At 42.7% G+C, this 16,616-nt stretch overlaps 1 protein-coding gene across 1 annotated transcript in view; it reads left to right on the top strand.

Moving 5' to 3' along the window:
* OSBPL5 (oxysterol binding protein like 5) overlaps positions 1-16,616 on the top strand; it is a 140,302-nt gene that overhangs the window by 84,908 nt on the left and 38,778 nt on the right. The window contains exons 4-6 of the mRNA XM_080405779.1: positions 8,542-8,622; positions 9,286-9,387; positions 10,976-11,237. Of these exons, the coding sequence (XP_080261905.1) occupies positions 8,542-8,622; positions 9,286-9,387; positions 10,976-11,237 (445 nt within the window). The remainder of the gene's footprint in view (positions 1-8,541; positions 8,623-9,285; positions 9,388-10,975; positions 11,238-16,616) is intronic.

The following is a 16,616-nucleotide window of genomic DNA, read 5'->3' as shown; positions in this document are numbered from 1 at the left end:
ACCTACTTGAACCAAAGGAAAGAGTGTGTGCTAATTGGGTCATGCTTATATTGCTGATAGCAGGGGGGGAATAATTTTTAGAAACCAAACTGTAGGGTGTGTAGGTTTAATTAATGGATTAAAAAGTAAAAGTTCTAGGTAACAGATCTGTGCCATGAATACTTACCTTTCTTTTGGCACAGTGGATACGACAAACCTTGTTGGACATCAGTGTCTCTTCAGCAGTGCTATTTTGATGTACTTCACCACACTGACTCTTTTCACCCAGTAATGAGAAGGAAAAGAAAGCCAGTCCAGTAATCTGATCTCTGGATCAGGGTTTAGGGGACCTTGAATTCCCAGCTCTGACTTGGAGTCCCTGCATTTCCCCAAGCAGATTAATTGCAATTCTGTTTCACATCTTCATCAGCAAGGTGGAAACAGTTTCACATTTCATTCACTCAGGCCATACCCACACTGCATGATGGAGCAAGCTGCAGGTTTCCTAGGTTAGCAGACACCAAGCAGAACATCTCATAAAACCCCTATAAATGTCTGTGAACCTGTGAGCTGTGAAGCCATTTAACTGCAAGCACACTGCCCTGCGCTCAGGGATGGGCTGCGAGTGTGTCTGAGGCGTGCACGCATCCTGATTGCCCTGTCTGTAGAGACAGTAAAATATTTTGATGCTGGACATTTGTTTCCGGTGTGTTTGTGCAGTTCTTAGCAGTATTTATTTCTGATTTCAAGTGTGGCTTCTCACCCCAGATTTTACTAAAACAAATTTAAGGCACTGTTCAGCTACATATTACATTGGCAACTTTCCTGTGGCGTATTTTCTCCTATTTAAATTTCTAAGTGAAGTCTCTTTCATCTCCTTTTCCAAGGGAAGAAAAAAGTTACTAGTTTATTTATGTCAGATTGTTTCTCATATTAGTCTCTCTCTTTTTTTTTTTTTTTTTTAGCCCTTTAGCCTTGTCTTATGGGACCAGTGCTCATAGTGGGGTGCGTGAAAGTATCACAGAGCTGTCTCTAAGCCTCAGGATTGTCTCTGCAGCCAGGTAGTACAGTTAGCACACACCTGATAGTGACAGGAGATGCCTTTCTCATTTTGTGCCTCATTTGGCACTGTTAGTGCCCTTTAAGGCACCTTTTATTGTGGTATGCATGTTACATTTTCTCTTTCTTCCAGTCCTGTGCTTATTTATCATTCTACTGGCTGGAGAGCAGCTGGAGGGGGTGTGTGTGTGTGTGTGTGTGTCTGTTGATATGCATGCAGAGCCCACAAAGAATTGAAGTATATTTTAAGGGATAGTCAGAAAGATCTTGAAGCTGGCATTCAGTGGCACTTTGCTTTTTTCAGTCCCCCACTAATGCCACAGCGAAGTCTAAAATGATCACATTGCAGGAGTATGGCTATTAACGTGCAAGTTCTATGACGTATGGGAGGGCAAAGATTAGATTGCTTTGTTCATCACAAATGAGTTTTTCCACATGCCTGGATTGTTCAAGTCTTTATTGTGTGATTTGTAATCTGAAATATGAATCTAAACGGCTGCTAGAAATTTAATTTAGCTGTAAAGTAGTTTGAAACACCTCATACCAATCACTTGAGATTTAAGCTATGACTCCCGTGCTGTCTCAAGCTCATCCTTCTAGATCCGTGGATTATGCTCTTAACCTCTGACTTAATTCTATCCATGGTTACATTTGGGACAATCATAAAAGATCATTCACAACTCTGGCAACCTGCAAGGGTTCCTTTCCCTCTGTTCTCCCTTAGCCAGCAAACCGAGTCGTCAGTTGTCAGAGAGATCCAGATGTCGCAGGAATTGGTTCAGAGGGGCTGAAGAGTGAAACATCCCCTGAGCGTGCCAAGCACAGTTTATGGGAGGACCTGGCCCTTCTAGATGGTGTTATGTTTAACTGGACCCTTGCTGGCTTTTCATTACTGTACTTCCACGCTGTCATTGCGGATGGAATTACCTTGGAGCTAGTTGTTACGCTCGGTTCCTGTGCCCGGACTCAGGTACACCTCGCTGCTTCGATTCCATGTGCAGCATTTTAGGGTGGTCGCTGCTGTCCGCAGAGGGCTTTGCAGCTGATCTCAAGTGAGCAGAAATGTAGCCTGGAGTATCCTGGGGAAATGGCACAGGAGAGGGGTGGGATTCTGCACTGAGAGGCAGGAAACATCCCCAACTCGTGTAGGTACATACGAGCCCTGAAACTCCCAGGCGCCTCGCAGAGCGGGATGTAGGCAGAAGTAACTGTTCGCTTACAGGTGGGATGTCTCAAAGCTGATGACTTCTGGCAAGCCACAGCAGTCCTGTCATGTCACCTTGGGTCACTGGTGATCATAATTCCTTACTCTAGTGTTTATGATGGGGGAGGTGCTAAAATGGAAATGATTTATTAAACAATTTAGCAAAGGATATTCTGAGCTGAAAGTCCCAATTGTTTTTTATTGCACACTTTGTTTGTTTAAATTCAGCCTAGGAACAAAAGCTGTCCCTAAAGCTGGAGGGGAAAGCAAAGCTTTGCTTCAGACTTCCAGCTGGGGCCCCAACATAAGAAGGACGTGGACCTGTTGGAGCAAGCCCAGAGGAGGGCACAGAGGTGCTCAGAGGCTGGAGCAGCTCTGCTGTGAGGACAGGCCAAGAGAGCTGGGGTGGCTCAGCCTGGAGAAGAGAGGGTCTGGGGAGACCTTATACCTCCCAGTACCTGAAGGGGCTGAGAAGAAAGCTGGAGAGGGACTTTTTACAGGAACATGTAGTCGTAGGACAAGGGGTAACAGCTTTAAAGTGAAATAATGTAGATTTAGATTAAATATCTGGAAGAAATCCTTCCCCGTGAGGGCAGCCCGGAGAGGCTGTGGGTGCCCCATCCCTGGCAGCGCCCAAGGCCAGGCTGGACGGGGCTGGGGGCAGCCTGGGCTGGGGGGGTGTCCCTGCCCGGGGCTGGGGGTGGGACGAGGTGGCCTTCAAGGTCCCTTCCCACCCAAACTGTTCTGTGATTCTATGAACTGTATCAGCCAATGTGAAACAGCACTTTGTCAGTGTGCAACTTCCCATCTTACCTAAAGTGTTCTTTAAATATTATAAACTTGCAGAATGTTCTTCCCATGAAAGGTGCGCTGAAATGGTCAAATAGAAATCTCAGGAGGTCTGTGACTTTTCCTTTATTTACTATAGTCTGACACAATGGAGCAAAGCATTCTACCAAACAGTAGTATAACTTGATTTTTGGAATTGCTGAATTTCACCAATGATTTTCCCCAGATATTGCAGTCACGTCAGCCATTTATTTGTACAGGCTTTTCAATTTGTGCCAGTCGTGCTGTTTCAGTGTTGTAAACACAGTTGCTATGTCTATGTCACATTGTTGAAATAAGAGGGATATTTTAATTTTTTTACCTCAGACTAGAAATTTTTAGGTGACGATTATTCAACTTGCTGTAAAGCAGCCTATGAATTGATGGGTAATCTTTCCTAATGCAAAGCTTGTTTGTCAGTAAGAATTATTCCACTGACTACTTTGCTTTGGATGAGCTGTTAATTTACAGCAAAATAAAAAAGTTTTTAAAAAATCTTTTCATAGTAAATTGAAAACAAAGTTGTTTAAACGCAGTTGAGGTATCTGTGAATATTCACATCAGTAACCAAAAGCTCTTCACTTCTAATGTTGAAGCCGGCATTTCCATAGTGTTTATACTACTTCAGAAACTTTTGCTTCATTTCTTTTATTTCTGCAGTGATACAGATCTGTAGCAATTGTATGATGGAAAAGATACTGGAGAAATTATCTGTGAGCAAGGATGAGTCTCCCATGTGATGACCATTTTTGCTTTCACGAAACATAAGTTATGACCCCGGCTACTTTTGTTCTGCCTTCAAATTCCCATCTGATTTTATCTTTCTCTCACTTGGATGCGAAGAAGAAAGAGCAACTTGTAAGCTGTCACTGCTGTTAGCATACTGACCACAGCCTGAGAATGACTTTTTGTAGATGTTGCTGATTTGGAATATTTCTGTCTGTCTGTCTTTCATTACACATTTTATGTGTCCGTCCTATGCATCAGGGATTGTTTGTGCTCAAGAACAGGATATTCCTCTTGCTGTTCTCCAAGGCACGGCATGCTGATGGGCTGGCATCCCCCACCAGCGTCGATCCCAGACTGTTTTTCTGTGAAATGACTTGGTTCCTCTTGGAACTGAAGTCACCAAAAAGACACTGCATCAGCATAGCACTGTTGTGAGGACTCTATGTGCTCTCTTACAAAGCCTAGCAGAAGTGTGGGGTATTGTGATGACTGCTAATAATCAGCAGTGGATCTGCAAAGCTACATGACTGAGATGGAAGGGAACAGAAACGTACCTGGGATAAAAAGTATGTCTCTTGAATACAGTACAGCCCATCATCAGCCAGCAAGGTCATCACTCAGTCCTGGACAGGACAGATCTGGTTAGAGAACTAAAGAGGCACCACCTTTTCCTACCCCTGCAAGTGCTGCTGCACACCCTGGTAAAAGGTTTTGGCAGATTAACAGTCTTCACTCCTTATAATTATGAGAACCAGTATATGGAAAACACACCTATTGCTTTCTTACTAGAATATTCCAGTTGTGGGTTTTTTAAAAAAAATTTAAAAGGATGCCAGTTCCCTACCCTCCCACTGTACAAAGTCTCATCTCTGGTTAATACTCTTCACCCGTTGCTGCAGAGAGAAGGGGCCAGATTCTGATATCCTGCACAAGCATTATCCCGGTGTCCTTGAAAGATTTGCTGTGGTGACAAATGGTTTCTCTTCGTTTCTGCCAAGCTGAGAAAGGCAGGGCAACTGAAGGGCATCATTAAATGCTCTTGATGTGTCTTAGCAATGTAAGGCCCTGCTGTATCTTAGGGATCTTTAGAGGTGATGGCCCAGGTTTACTGACCCTTACATATGCCACAAGGTACAATCAAAACTATTAAGATGGATGCATGTAAAAAGTTGAAATCATATTACTTCAAGTCACTTAGCATGTTAAACCTGGAAGAACCGTGCATTGCGATCAGCAGTACAGGGGCCTGTGGTATGCAGTGCTGGGGCCTTCGATCCCACCTTTCCTGGGGAAAGGCAGGAACTTCAGATCCAGAAATGCAATGCTTTTCACTCTGTAGACCTGGAAGTCACCCGCAAGCAAACTGCTGTTTAGGATCTGTGATGATGCACTCTCATAAGCATAACAAGAAGCAAAGTTGGCATGAAGAAACAATCAGTTTGCCTCATTGAACAAGTAACTGGGGAACAGCGTCACGATTCTGAAAACAGAAGCCCCAGGTCAGACACATCTGAAGGCTTGTCCATGGCTCCTAGATAAAGCCATGTCTTGGTATTAGTAAAATTTTTCCCTCTCTTCATAAAGCTTGGTCATTTTACAACTGTCTCAGAGAGCTGCCCCATTTGTCACACAGCTGGCACAGCGCAGTGCTTGGGACATGGCAGCACAGATACGTGTTCTCCCGTGCCTGGGAATTCTTACACAGGCAGCGAGGGACATTTGCTACTGCTTCTTTCTCATCCATTCTTAAGTCTGCCTCAGTGTGCACCATCCCTGTGGCCATGCTTCCGTTTACAAGTAAGGTTCACAAATTCAGCGTGTCTGGATGTAGCTCATGGAGCTGGGGGGGCAGTGCCTGAAGGAAGCAGCACACTGGTTCAGGAGCCCACTGCAGCAGCCTCCAGGGCTGTTAATCCAGCTGCTCTGACCAAGTGAAAGACCAGTTTGTAACAGTTTCGGACAAATTTCACTGAATTTATTAAGCTCCTAAAGGCTATGGTGGTGTAAGGGGAGATTATCCCTCCATCCGCTGTTGCGTGCTGTGGCTTTGTAACACACACAGCAGCGTGGGCTGGCATCGGGCATGCGGTGTCCTTGGTCACGGAGCTACGAGTCACCTCTCCTGAACAGGCAGAATCAATGTCTCTCTGTGTAAGCATCCCAGGTTTGAAGTCTTGTGGTTGTTTAACTCTATTTTTAGTATGACCTAGAGAGACTCCGAGGAGGAGGCAGGGGTGGCTGGTAGAGCAGTCAAGAGTGCCTCTGTCTGTGTTAATGCTGGTTCTCCACAAGCAGCAGGTTTAAGGGCTCAGGTTCACACGGTTTGTGGCAGTTGTTGAAAGCTTTTCCGAATTCATCTTCAAGTAAATTTCCTCAAGCCAAGTGAGCTTAGGGGCCAAAATTTTATTCTTTATATAAATGCTAAGGTGTAATTGTCTAGACAACAAGTAACTGTGGCTTGTTTAAATTAGTTGAGCAAAAAGCATCCATTATGTCCTGATGCTTTGCAGACACCTGAGCAGGATTTCCTAGAATCTCGGGGACATCTGTGCTTTTTCTGCTTCTCACGCTGGCCAATTAGGAATAGCGCACACAGCGTTTCTCTCTGCATCTGATCACTCCTGCTGGAGGGAGTGAAATTACCAATAAACAGTTGGCTCATAGTTGTATCTCAAGGACAGGACATTCTCCCTGCTAATTGGGAGAAAGGGGGAGAATTCTTCTGACCAGTTTCAGAGGGCACATGTCTCAAATCATGAAAGCATAATCCCCTAATAAATCCAAAGGATTCTTGCTCAGAGACATTTAAGCACTTAGAAATGTTTCCTTATAAAGAAAAGCTTATAGTATGCCTCCCAGATGCCTACTACTACCCTTTGAAATGTGACAAAGACCCTGTGGGCACAATTCTCTGCTGAAATGTCATATCTGTGCTGCGGTCCCCACCGTAAATCTTGTGGGTTTTTACAGTGAAGTCTCATGCACAGAAATACAGAATATGCATCAGAGACTACATTACAGGTAGAGGAGGCAGGCTTAGCTTTCTATTAAAACAAAAATGGCAAATACTGAATAGCTTGCAGGAGTCCAGGAGCTTGCATTTTCTCTTTCATTGCTAAGTTGACTTTAGACCAGATGATCAGATGAGGGACTTCACTGGTCTTTATGTGCCATCGTAGAGTTTTCATTTCTCTAATTATTCTGAAGTATCGTGTAGTTTTGGTTTTAGTGAAAGACTGCTGTAAGGGTTATTTGAGAAAAAGTAATAGGTTCTACAGTGACTCTGCCTCTTCTGCAAATTGCACCTTCTGCCCCTGATTTCTAATCCTGCGTTATCCACAAAGAGTTTTGCTCAACTGAGCATGCACCCTTATCTCCCATTGTTGCTCCGGCCACGGTCTCTAAAGCATAGTTGATGACCTGTTTGCTGTGATCTGGTCATGCATTTGTGTGTTTTTATCTAAGTTGTGTGAAAAGGACTGATCTGAATGTCATTAAATATTTTCCTGCGCACCCTGGTGTTCAGCATGGTTTGTGGCTGTAGCAGCCAAAGAGGTTTCTGTGTCACTGGAAGGGAAAAAGGAAGTCGGTCCCTCAAAACTGAAGGTGCTGTAAAATGATTGCATCAACTCATGACATAAAGGAGAGAGAGTTTGAGAGCCTAGTGGATTTGTTTCACATCATGGCAGTGAATTTATAGATGGGAACTACATTTGATTATTTTTTTTTCCTTAGTACAACTCATTTTTGTGTCATGTTCATTAGATCAAGGGGGCCAAGGGCTGAGCTTTTTTACAAACTGTCATGCGTAAGTAGGAGAGCCCGTGCCTGACCCCAAAAGATCGCAGGCTGAATGCATTAGACTCATGAAAGACTGGAAGGAAAAGAGGTACAGAGAGAGAAAGTAACTTTCCCAAGGTCATGTAAAATACAGTCTAGACTGGCAGAGTCTAGACCATACCATAATTCTCACGTCACTAGCCCTCCCCGGGTTTTGGACGTTTTGCTGACAGTAGTTACCCAGGTAGGGGTCCTCGTTGTGAGTTGGGCTCCAGAGAGCTGTAGTCTCTAAGCATACATTATTTTCACAACAGTAATATTGTGACTGTGGCTAACAAAAGTAAAGCATTTTTTCAGCCCATCAGCACAATCGAGAGATCAGTCTGTAGCCTCTGAAAACGAATTTAAACAGCACTGCCACTATCAAATGTGATTTGAAGTGACTGTATATTTTGTACCTCACTTCACAAGGCCAAGATGATGATGATGATGATGATATCCTGTATTATCTGTAACATGATGAGGTCATTTCTTGCCCACTCATGTTTCTGGACATTTCAGCTAGGGCAACAGTCATTGCCAATGTCAAGTCTAGTTCTGAAAGATCTGTACCAGCTTCCCCATAATTTTTATTCCAGTAATTGAAATGCTTTTGAATCTGAAAAGAGATGGGCAGTTTTCAAAGTCAGGAATAAGAATAGGGGGTTTGTTTGGTTTTGTTGTATTTTACCAAGATGAATGGTTGCATGGGAGAAATATGAAGAAAATTTGGTGGGGATTTTAAAAAGTAAGTTTCGACTGCACTGCAAATACGCATTTTCTGTGCCTGCCTAGAGTTCGGCCGCTGAACTCTGCAGTCAGCTCTTTCATGGGTTCCTGGAAGATATAAATGACTCTTCGTTAGACCATAAATTGAATATCTTCATGTTAACACATTTGTATTTCCTCTCTTCTTTTTTTAGATTGAATATAAGCTTTGCAATGGGTCTGACAAAGAGTGTGTGTCTCCAACAGCCAAATTCACAAAGAAGGAAACACTGAAGGTATGTGCAAAGCAGCCAAGTCAGCATCAGCTGACTTTCTTTTGCAAAACAAGTAGTACCTTCCAAACAAACCATTGGGAACTACTCTGAGTCATTTCCCAAGACTCAGAGAAGCCTCTGACTCTTCTAGGAGTCATTATAGGCCAAGGGCATTCACAGGCTTTATATATGGGTAAGATTATGTACTGCAAGCAGAACAGATCAGTGTAATTATTTCACGTTGTTTGTATGTTCCAGAGCTATTGGGCACCTCAGGACCATTGTAGTCTTTCCGTTGGTCTTGTTAGGAGGGGTATGCCTAGGCAGTCTGAGCAAATTATTGCTTGAACACTTGCCTGTCTACCAAAGCAAAAGTACAAATAATTTGGTTTGGATGAAATTAGATTTAATCGGTTTAGTTTCAGGGGTAGGGACTATTGGGTATTCAGTCTCTTTCCATTACTCCCAAAGAAAAGCCAGATTAGATTCTATTTAGTGGAACTTCAGGAACAAAGAAAATACCTGCTATCTTGTTATGCTTTTGTTCTTTCTTGTGCTTGTTTCTGGGGAACCTGTGCTGGGTCAAGTTCTGTGTTATATGTGGCTGTCCTTAATGCATTACGTTCTTTCCTCCCTGAAGAAGGCCATGATTACAGCTGCTGTATTTTCTCTGTTCTCAACCAGGTACAAAAAAAAAATTACAGACAGGAGAAGAAAAGAGCTACCAAACAACTCTTCAGTGCTCTAAAGGATCCCAGCGTAGTGATCACAGCAGACTGGCTGAAGGTATTTAATACAGACTACTGCTTCTGAGGGCTGTAGGAAAAAATAAGTGAGAAGTTGTCGATGTGTCTGAGACTTGTACTGGCACTTTTTTTGATTGAAGGAAGACTGAATAATTTTGAGTTGCTGTAAAGCCATACTTAAATAACGGCTAGAAAAGTGGAGTTATGGGGAATATTTACTTTCCATCTTAACCTAATTCAATCCATCTGTATCATGTTCTTAAGTAGCAACAAGGTCTCAAAAAGTGCATAGTACAAAAGGAAGTGATAACGTTTCTTTCTTTCTCCCTCTCTGAAATTGGAATCTGCTGGCCTCTTCTCATAGATTTGTTTTTGTACTGAAGGGGGAATAGACAGACTAACAGCCTGGAAATGGGCAGATACAGCTTGTTCTATATACGGTTGGATTTTGTGTTGTCACAGCACAAAATGAAACATATTGGACCTGATGACAACTGTAATTTCTTCTTGTGCAAAGACTCAACTAGTGACAGCTTCTCATTGAAGTCTGAAACTTTGTATGTGCAAAATAAATTTGGATTGACGTTGAGAGACCTTACCTTTGAGCACTGTTTTTCTCCTTGTTTGGGGCCACTTAGTCTTCTTGACTAATAGTGAATTGATTGCCCCTTTTATCGTGACAAAACTTGATTTCCAAACATCGTCAAATACATAGCTCTAAAAATAAAAAGTAATGTGGGATTTCATGAAACAATACTATCGCATTTGACCACTGTGGAAAACCTCCAACATTGTTCTATGAGCAGTATTAGAGGCCAGAAAAGTGAGATGCATATGGTTTATTTGAGAAATTAGATTGGCAATAAAATGTGTCCAGAGTTTAGTGTTGATGATAGATAAACATAGAGATACTTGTTTTTAATATAAAATGCCTATTGCCTGTTTGCTGTGGCTGGAAATTTCTGGTTCAGCAACAAATAATGCTGGACCACAAAAACAGAACAGTGTCATAAAATTTGAAGTTTGGCCTATGTACATTGAAGATATGAAGACCTTAGGCAAAATCTAACCTTACTGAGAAACTTACCCATTCTTAAAGCTGTTATCTTTAATATACACTATCAGAGTTAATGTTTTCTGTACAGGAGAGAGAGTGCATGGAGTAAACCAGCCGGAGAAAGTGCTTTTAAAAATGGGGTATTTGACAAAACCCATTAACACCTCTCTTATGCAGAATGCTATTAAAATGACTTATAAGTCAAGTTAGACTAGCTATAACATTTTTCTGTGCAATGTTCTAATTGGAGTGTCTTCCATGATTATTAACAAATCACACTCACATCAGCCAGCAGTGCTGGTTGTCTAAAATATTAAGCGAGCTGCTCACACTAAGCCAGTAATAAAAATATGAAGATTAGATTCTGATAGCCAGATTTACAAGGTCTGGGATTTTGCTATGAGAACCATAGGACTGCTCAGATACTGCATTGTGTTTTCCTAACTGCATTGTAGTGTGGCCTTGGGAGAAACGTATACTGGCAGTACTGTATAAATACTGAATAAATGCTGTTTCTCTTTTAAGGAGCAACTTAAGTGCAATTTTTTGTTCCCTCCCTGCTTCCCTCCAGATTCGTGGGACTCTGAAGAGCTGGACCAAGCTGTGGTGTGTTCTGAAACCAGGAGTGCTGCTGATTTATAAGACGCCAAAGATCGGACAGTGGGTTGGGACAATCTTGCTCCATTCTTGTGAGCTGATCGAGAGACCCTCCAAAAAGGATGGCTTCTGTTTTAAACTTTTTCATCCTTTGGATCAATCAATCTGGGCTGTAAAGGTAACAAGCCTGATGCGTCAAACAACCTCTTCTGGGTCACCAAAGAGTCTGAGCACTAGTATTAGCTGGCATTGATATTACCTAGATTTGCAGTAACTCAGTTGCTGTTAGTGATGGTGAATTGACTGCATCAGAAGATTAAAGACACCAAAGCTTGGTCATAATATGACATCAGAGGAATGTGGTGCATTGTGAGTAGTTACACAAATGTGTCATTCCTGGTGTATAGATGCATGCATAGAATGAAGAAAGGGGAAACACGTTAGTGCAGGAAAAAGGATCAATACTTAGAAGCTATATCAAGCCATGGCCAACATCTTTAAAAAGAGATGAGATGTAAACCTTAATTAACTGACTTCTGCAAAACAAGGATACACAAAACACTGAATGCTTTGCACAGCACTGTAAGAGGGCTGGCAAAGTGACAAAAAACGGATTAATAATGTGACTTTTTTCTCTAGCGCCTCTGTGGTTTGCATTTGTTTGTGATGGACTTGGAACTCAGTGGTCTGCTCAAGCCTTGATGGTTCCAGAAAAGTGTGACTTTGGATAGGTTGCCTTAGTTTTCTCTTCTTTGAAATGGAAATAGTGAGGTTTTCTCCCCTTCACTTTTGAGTTGTTTTTCAGTCGTGTTGTTACCCACAGACTGAAACAGTCTATTCCTATACACACACAATAACTCCTGCAGTGACCTCTGGATCTCCCTGTAATGCAAATGATTAGTAATTTCTCACACTTCCTAAAATAACTCCCTGCAAATTGGAGAGAGCTGCATTTCTTTTTTTTTTTTTTTCTTTCCTTTAAAAATAGGCAAAATGAAAAAAAAATATTATCTAATGCCTATAAGCAAAGAGCAAGACCCCAGTACCTCCTGAGAAGCATGAGAGCAACATCTCTTGGATACCCTGAAGACAAAACTCAAATGTTCTTGAATTCTTGTTTCCCCATTAAAAACAGTGACTCAGCAGAGTTACTGCAGACATAAATTCTCTAGGAGACATCACCGGTGTAAGCAAGGCATTACAAGCTAGTGCCTTGCTGCAAGGTGGTCAGCAGAGTAAATCTGTTTGGAAAGACGCGTGTGAAAGCGATGAAGGCATTTGTCATTGGCATCAGAAGATCTAACAAAATGGAAGGGAAGCCCTGTGGGAGCAGATCAAAAGGCTTACTCCTGCTCATCCCTGCAGTTAATTGAACAGTTCTAAACACAACTGTACAATCACTGTAAAAAGTTTTGCAATTTTTAATACGGTAGGAGGAGAGAATTAAAATTAACCTCAAAAACCAGGGGTAAGAACTGCTATTTTCTGACAGTAGCTCAGCTCTGATCTCTGCTTAGATGCAATGCTTTTGCTAAAAGTCCCAAAGGTTTAATTGCTACCTTGCTTATTCAGTTTTGAGAGTTCTGATGCTTTTTTAAATCAGAGCATGCACCCCAGAGAGCTGCTGATCATTTGCTGTCCCTGAACAAAACAATTCCTTGTGACTTGACAGGTCAACTCAATTCTGCTGAGAAGGACCATCAGGTGAAGTGGTGAAAAAGTAGAATCAAAAGTGCAGTCAGGTACGGAAAAGTAGTGTCTCTGACATATCTGAAGTGTTGTGCTAGAATGCCCTTCCTTTGATACGAGTCATCCAAAAGCAGGAGGAGCTTTTATCAATATGCATATGTATCTGAGCGTGTGTATGTATATCTAAATCTTGTCGCTTTTTAGAAAATATATGACAGAAATAGGAATTAGTGTATTAAATATGAAGGGAATATATCTCTGAAAACATTCGTGTACTAGAGGAAATCCCAAGAGATTTTAATTTTAAAGTCAAAGTAATACGCTAACTCATTTGAGACAGATATTTAGAAAGTTAACATCTGAGCTGCGTAGTAGGATATTCCCTGAAACCTGAACTCAGCGTGGGTTGTTATGTGTGGTAGATGCTTTCAGCCACAAGGTGAACACCAAAATACACATCAAGAAATCCACCAGTGAACTGCTTGATGTCAGAGAAGCTGTCTGCACTCTGACAACAGTTTTAAGGCTAAAACTGCTAAAAATACTGTTTCATTTTATGTCATTTCATGGCCACCTTTTAAAGCAACTGGAGCAGAATTGAGTGATCTACACTGGTTCTGTATAACTGTGCAAAGAAAGCCTATTTCTCGTGAAACATAGATTAGCCTGAGCTTAAGCAAAAAGCCCAAGTTACTGTCCATCACAATAGAAATAAGATCTGGCTAAACAGCTTTCCCTTTTGGCTAAAATGGCTTGTGAGATTTTCAGGTGTTTTCCAGACTGGAGTTGATGGTCCAGCTTTGACTCACACCAGTGGACTTGCAGCTAACTCAGGGTAACTGATGAGCACCTTTGTACGTGTTGGCCTGGCTGCTCAGCAGTTCTTGGATCTAACTGCAGGGTTCAGTCCTGGAACAAATGTCTGGTTCAAGCACTGCCCTGCGCATTTATAGTTGTGCTAGCCAAGTAAGTCTGATGGGCAGGCATTTAACTCCGATTCGAGCAGGGCAGAATTTTGGGGTACCTTTCAAATGGCAGGTAGGTAAGCTGTAAGACCATTACTTATCGTTGAAAGCTAAATATTTGCACCAGGGAACCGTTTTTCCTATAAAACTCTCGGATGTCTAGAGCTATCTTAGAAACATTGCTAAGGGGAGAGAGTCCTTTGTTCTACACTGCTTCCCTGGCTTTTCAGTGGTTTTATCCTGAAACTCCTGCACAGTGCAAATGGATTACACCTTTAACCTGTTTGCTCTGCCTGGACCTTTGTAACCCAAGACCAAAACTGCCAAAGTCTCAAAATCAGTCAGCAGTGCAAGCAGCAGTAGAAAAGCTTCCCCCTCACGCTCCGAGTGCTGCCGCAGAGGCCCTTTGTCCATTGCGTGAAGGCGGCGGGATCCCACGCTGCTTCAGGGAAGACACTTTTTGCCAAGATGACTGCAGGACACCTGGTGACCAGTGTGGGGGTGTGAGGGCCTGTCCTCTTGCTTCGCAGAGGGAGTACAGGGCTATCGGCTGGCGGGGTTTGCTCAGCTGTCCCCCCACAGTGTCCTGGAATAGTTCATTTTCCCTTTGAGCTTGCTCAGAAGCTGCTGAGCAGTGTGGTGTGGGAAGGCGTTCATTGACTGCAGCTTGTCCTGACATTTATTTAGAATGCTAAATGAGTGGGGGTCTGACCCACTGAATCTGGGAATATATATAATTTGAATTTTGCTGATTTTAAGAACTTTTGAGTCATTCCTTTAAAGAAAAAGTTCTAGTAATGGGCTTATGCTGCCACTTTTACAGTTGTTTGTTCTACTCCATAGTACAACACAGTTAGTTTCATCTTCGTCCTTACAGTTATCCATGGTACTGTTGATGAAAGGGATTCTTTCCCCTTTTTTAAGCTTTGTTTTAGGACTCTCCAAAACTAGTCATGCTATCTAAAACAGTGTGAGTCCACTCCTTTTTCCAAAGCCTAATCAGCATCTGTTTGATAATGCCTTTTGGGTCTCAAATCAAATGTAAAGACGGGAATGATCTCAAGATGATCCTTTCTTCACTCTGCTGTCTAGAGGCTGCAGCTGAGCTCTGGGTCCTAGTGAAGCAGGGAAAACATTAACTTTTAGCGAGAGATAATTGTCTTGGAGGTCTTAGACTCTAAACAGGCATGATGCTCAAATGCTGGGAGACAGAAAGCATTACCGTCTTTGCCGTGCAGATGCAGAGCCTCATTTTCTCTGTGGAGATGTTGACTTTATTTTTACGGCCTACTCTTCTTTTCCTCTTCTTTCTGTGGGAAACAGGCCACTCCATGTATGTCCATGCCTTACTATTGAATATGTTTCCAAAGTGACCTGGCTGCTCCTCGTGCTTATCCACATGCCTAAATGTCTGTTAAAACCTCATGTTATTCCCTCCTTCCCTTTCTTCCCTTTGCTCCATTTTTTTTCGTAATGGTTCTCTGGATCTATACTGTTTGGTTGTGGGTTTTTCCTCCAACAGAGCAAATACCAACCTCTGCGCTGAAAACGCAAGTAGTGGTGTGGCCAACAGCTCTCAAACACCCTGCTCAGCTGCAAGCTACCGAAAGGGAAAATGCCATTGGGAATGACGCCTGATTGCATTAATGTCACTAGTAATGGCTTAAGCTGCTCTGTTCTGGTTTACTAATCAAATCTCAACTTTGCCAGTCCTCACTATTAAGCCTTTTAAACAGTCTTAATTTTGTGAACCTCTTGTGGGAGAGGGGAAGGGAAAAAGAAGTGAGTAACAAGGATCCCGGTTTCTCCTGGCAGCAGCAGAACCCTGCAGATGTGAAGACCAGAAGCTAGGCTGGAGACTGTTGTCTTCTCAGCACTGTGTCTTTGTGGCATACACTCAGAGACAATTTGGTGCTTGTCCTATGCTTGCACTCTTCTGTTCTTTCCATTCAAACCAAACTCTTTGGTTTTCTGGGTGGAACTCCGAAACAAAAATCCAGATGAAACCACCATTTAACTACCAGACACTTGTATACCAGAGCAGTTTTCGGTAGCAGTTTACTTGCTCACCAGCTAACGCTAGGGAGAAGGCCTTCTTGCAGGGAGCAGAATGGAATGCTGCAAAGGCCCGTGTAAGGGAGGAGAGGCACACTCAAACTGCAAAAATACGTCTACAGATTTTCAGCACTGTGTGCTATTCTCAAGAAACTCAGGGAAATATTTATTTGAGCAGACTCCCAGTTCCACCCTGCAGTTGGCATAGTGGTTCTGTGAGTATTGGTGACATTTTCTGCTCTGCATTTATTTCTGTCATGATGTCTGCATATTTGAGAAAGGATCTGCTTTCATGTTTGTTACAAAGTGAGGAAGAGGAGGAGCTGAAGGAGGCTGGGTCACTTTGGAAATGCAACGGAGGAGGAGTGACTCCTATTTATTTCAGCCAGGTTGTGGCATGAAGTCCATACAATGGGAGTATGAAGCTCTGCTCACTGGGTACAGGAACTGCCTTTTTTAGCAGCTTCTGGAACTCGAAAGAGGGAAAAACAGGGAGGAGATCGAGGTGGGAGCCTGTGGTTCTGCTCAAAGCAGTGCCTAATGCAAGATGGACTCTGCCTCCCTGGCAGTCATTTCTGGAGGGTTATGCTGAACGGATTGTGGCAGGATGTTTACCAGACACTGTAATCTTTTTTTGCTACAGCTCTTAAACCAAAGGCAACATAAACAAGCAAAGCCTACTTTTGTTAAAGCCTGAAGGGGCCGTTACCCCAGGCACCACAACGTAATGTTCTCAAAGGGTCTGGATGTACAGGTGAAGGGGGCTGCATCCCAGCAGCATGTGTCCATGCTGGGAGACATTTGGTCCTGAGTCTGTGGTTTTCCCTGTCTCCTCCTTTCCCACAGACAGGTTTGCAGGATGGAGTTTCCCCTTTGTTTCCTTCCAGAAAAGCTGTCATTGCCTCT

This window comes from Falco punctatus (genome assembly GCF_963210335.1).
Source record: "Falco punctatus genome assembly, chromosome: 10".
Taxonomy (NCBI): Eukaryota; Metazoa; Chordata; class Aves; order Falconiformes; family Falconidae; genus Falco; species Falco punctatus.
Note: the sequence above shows the minus strand (reverse complement) of the source record. Positions and strands in the feature narration are given on the sequence as shown.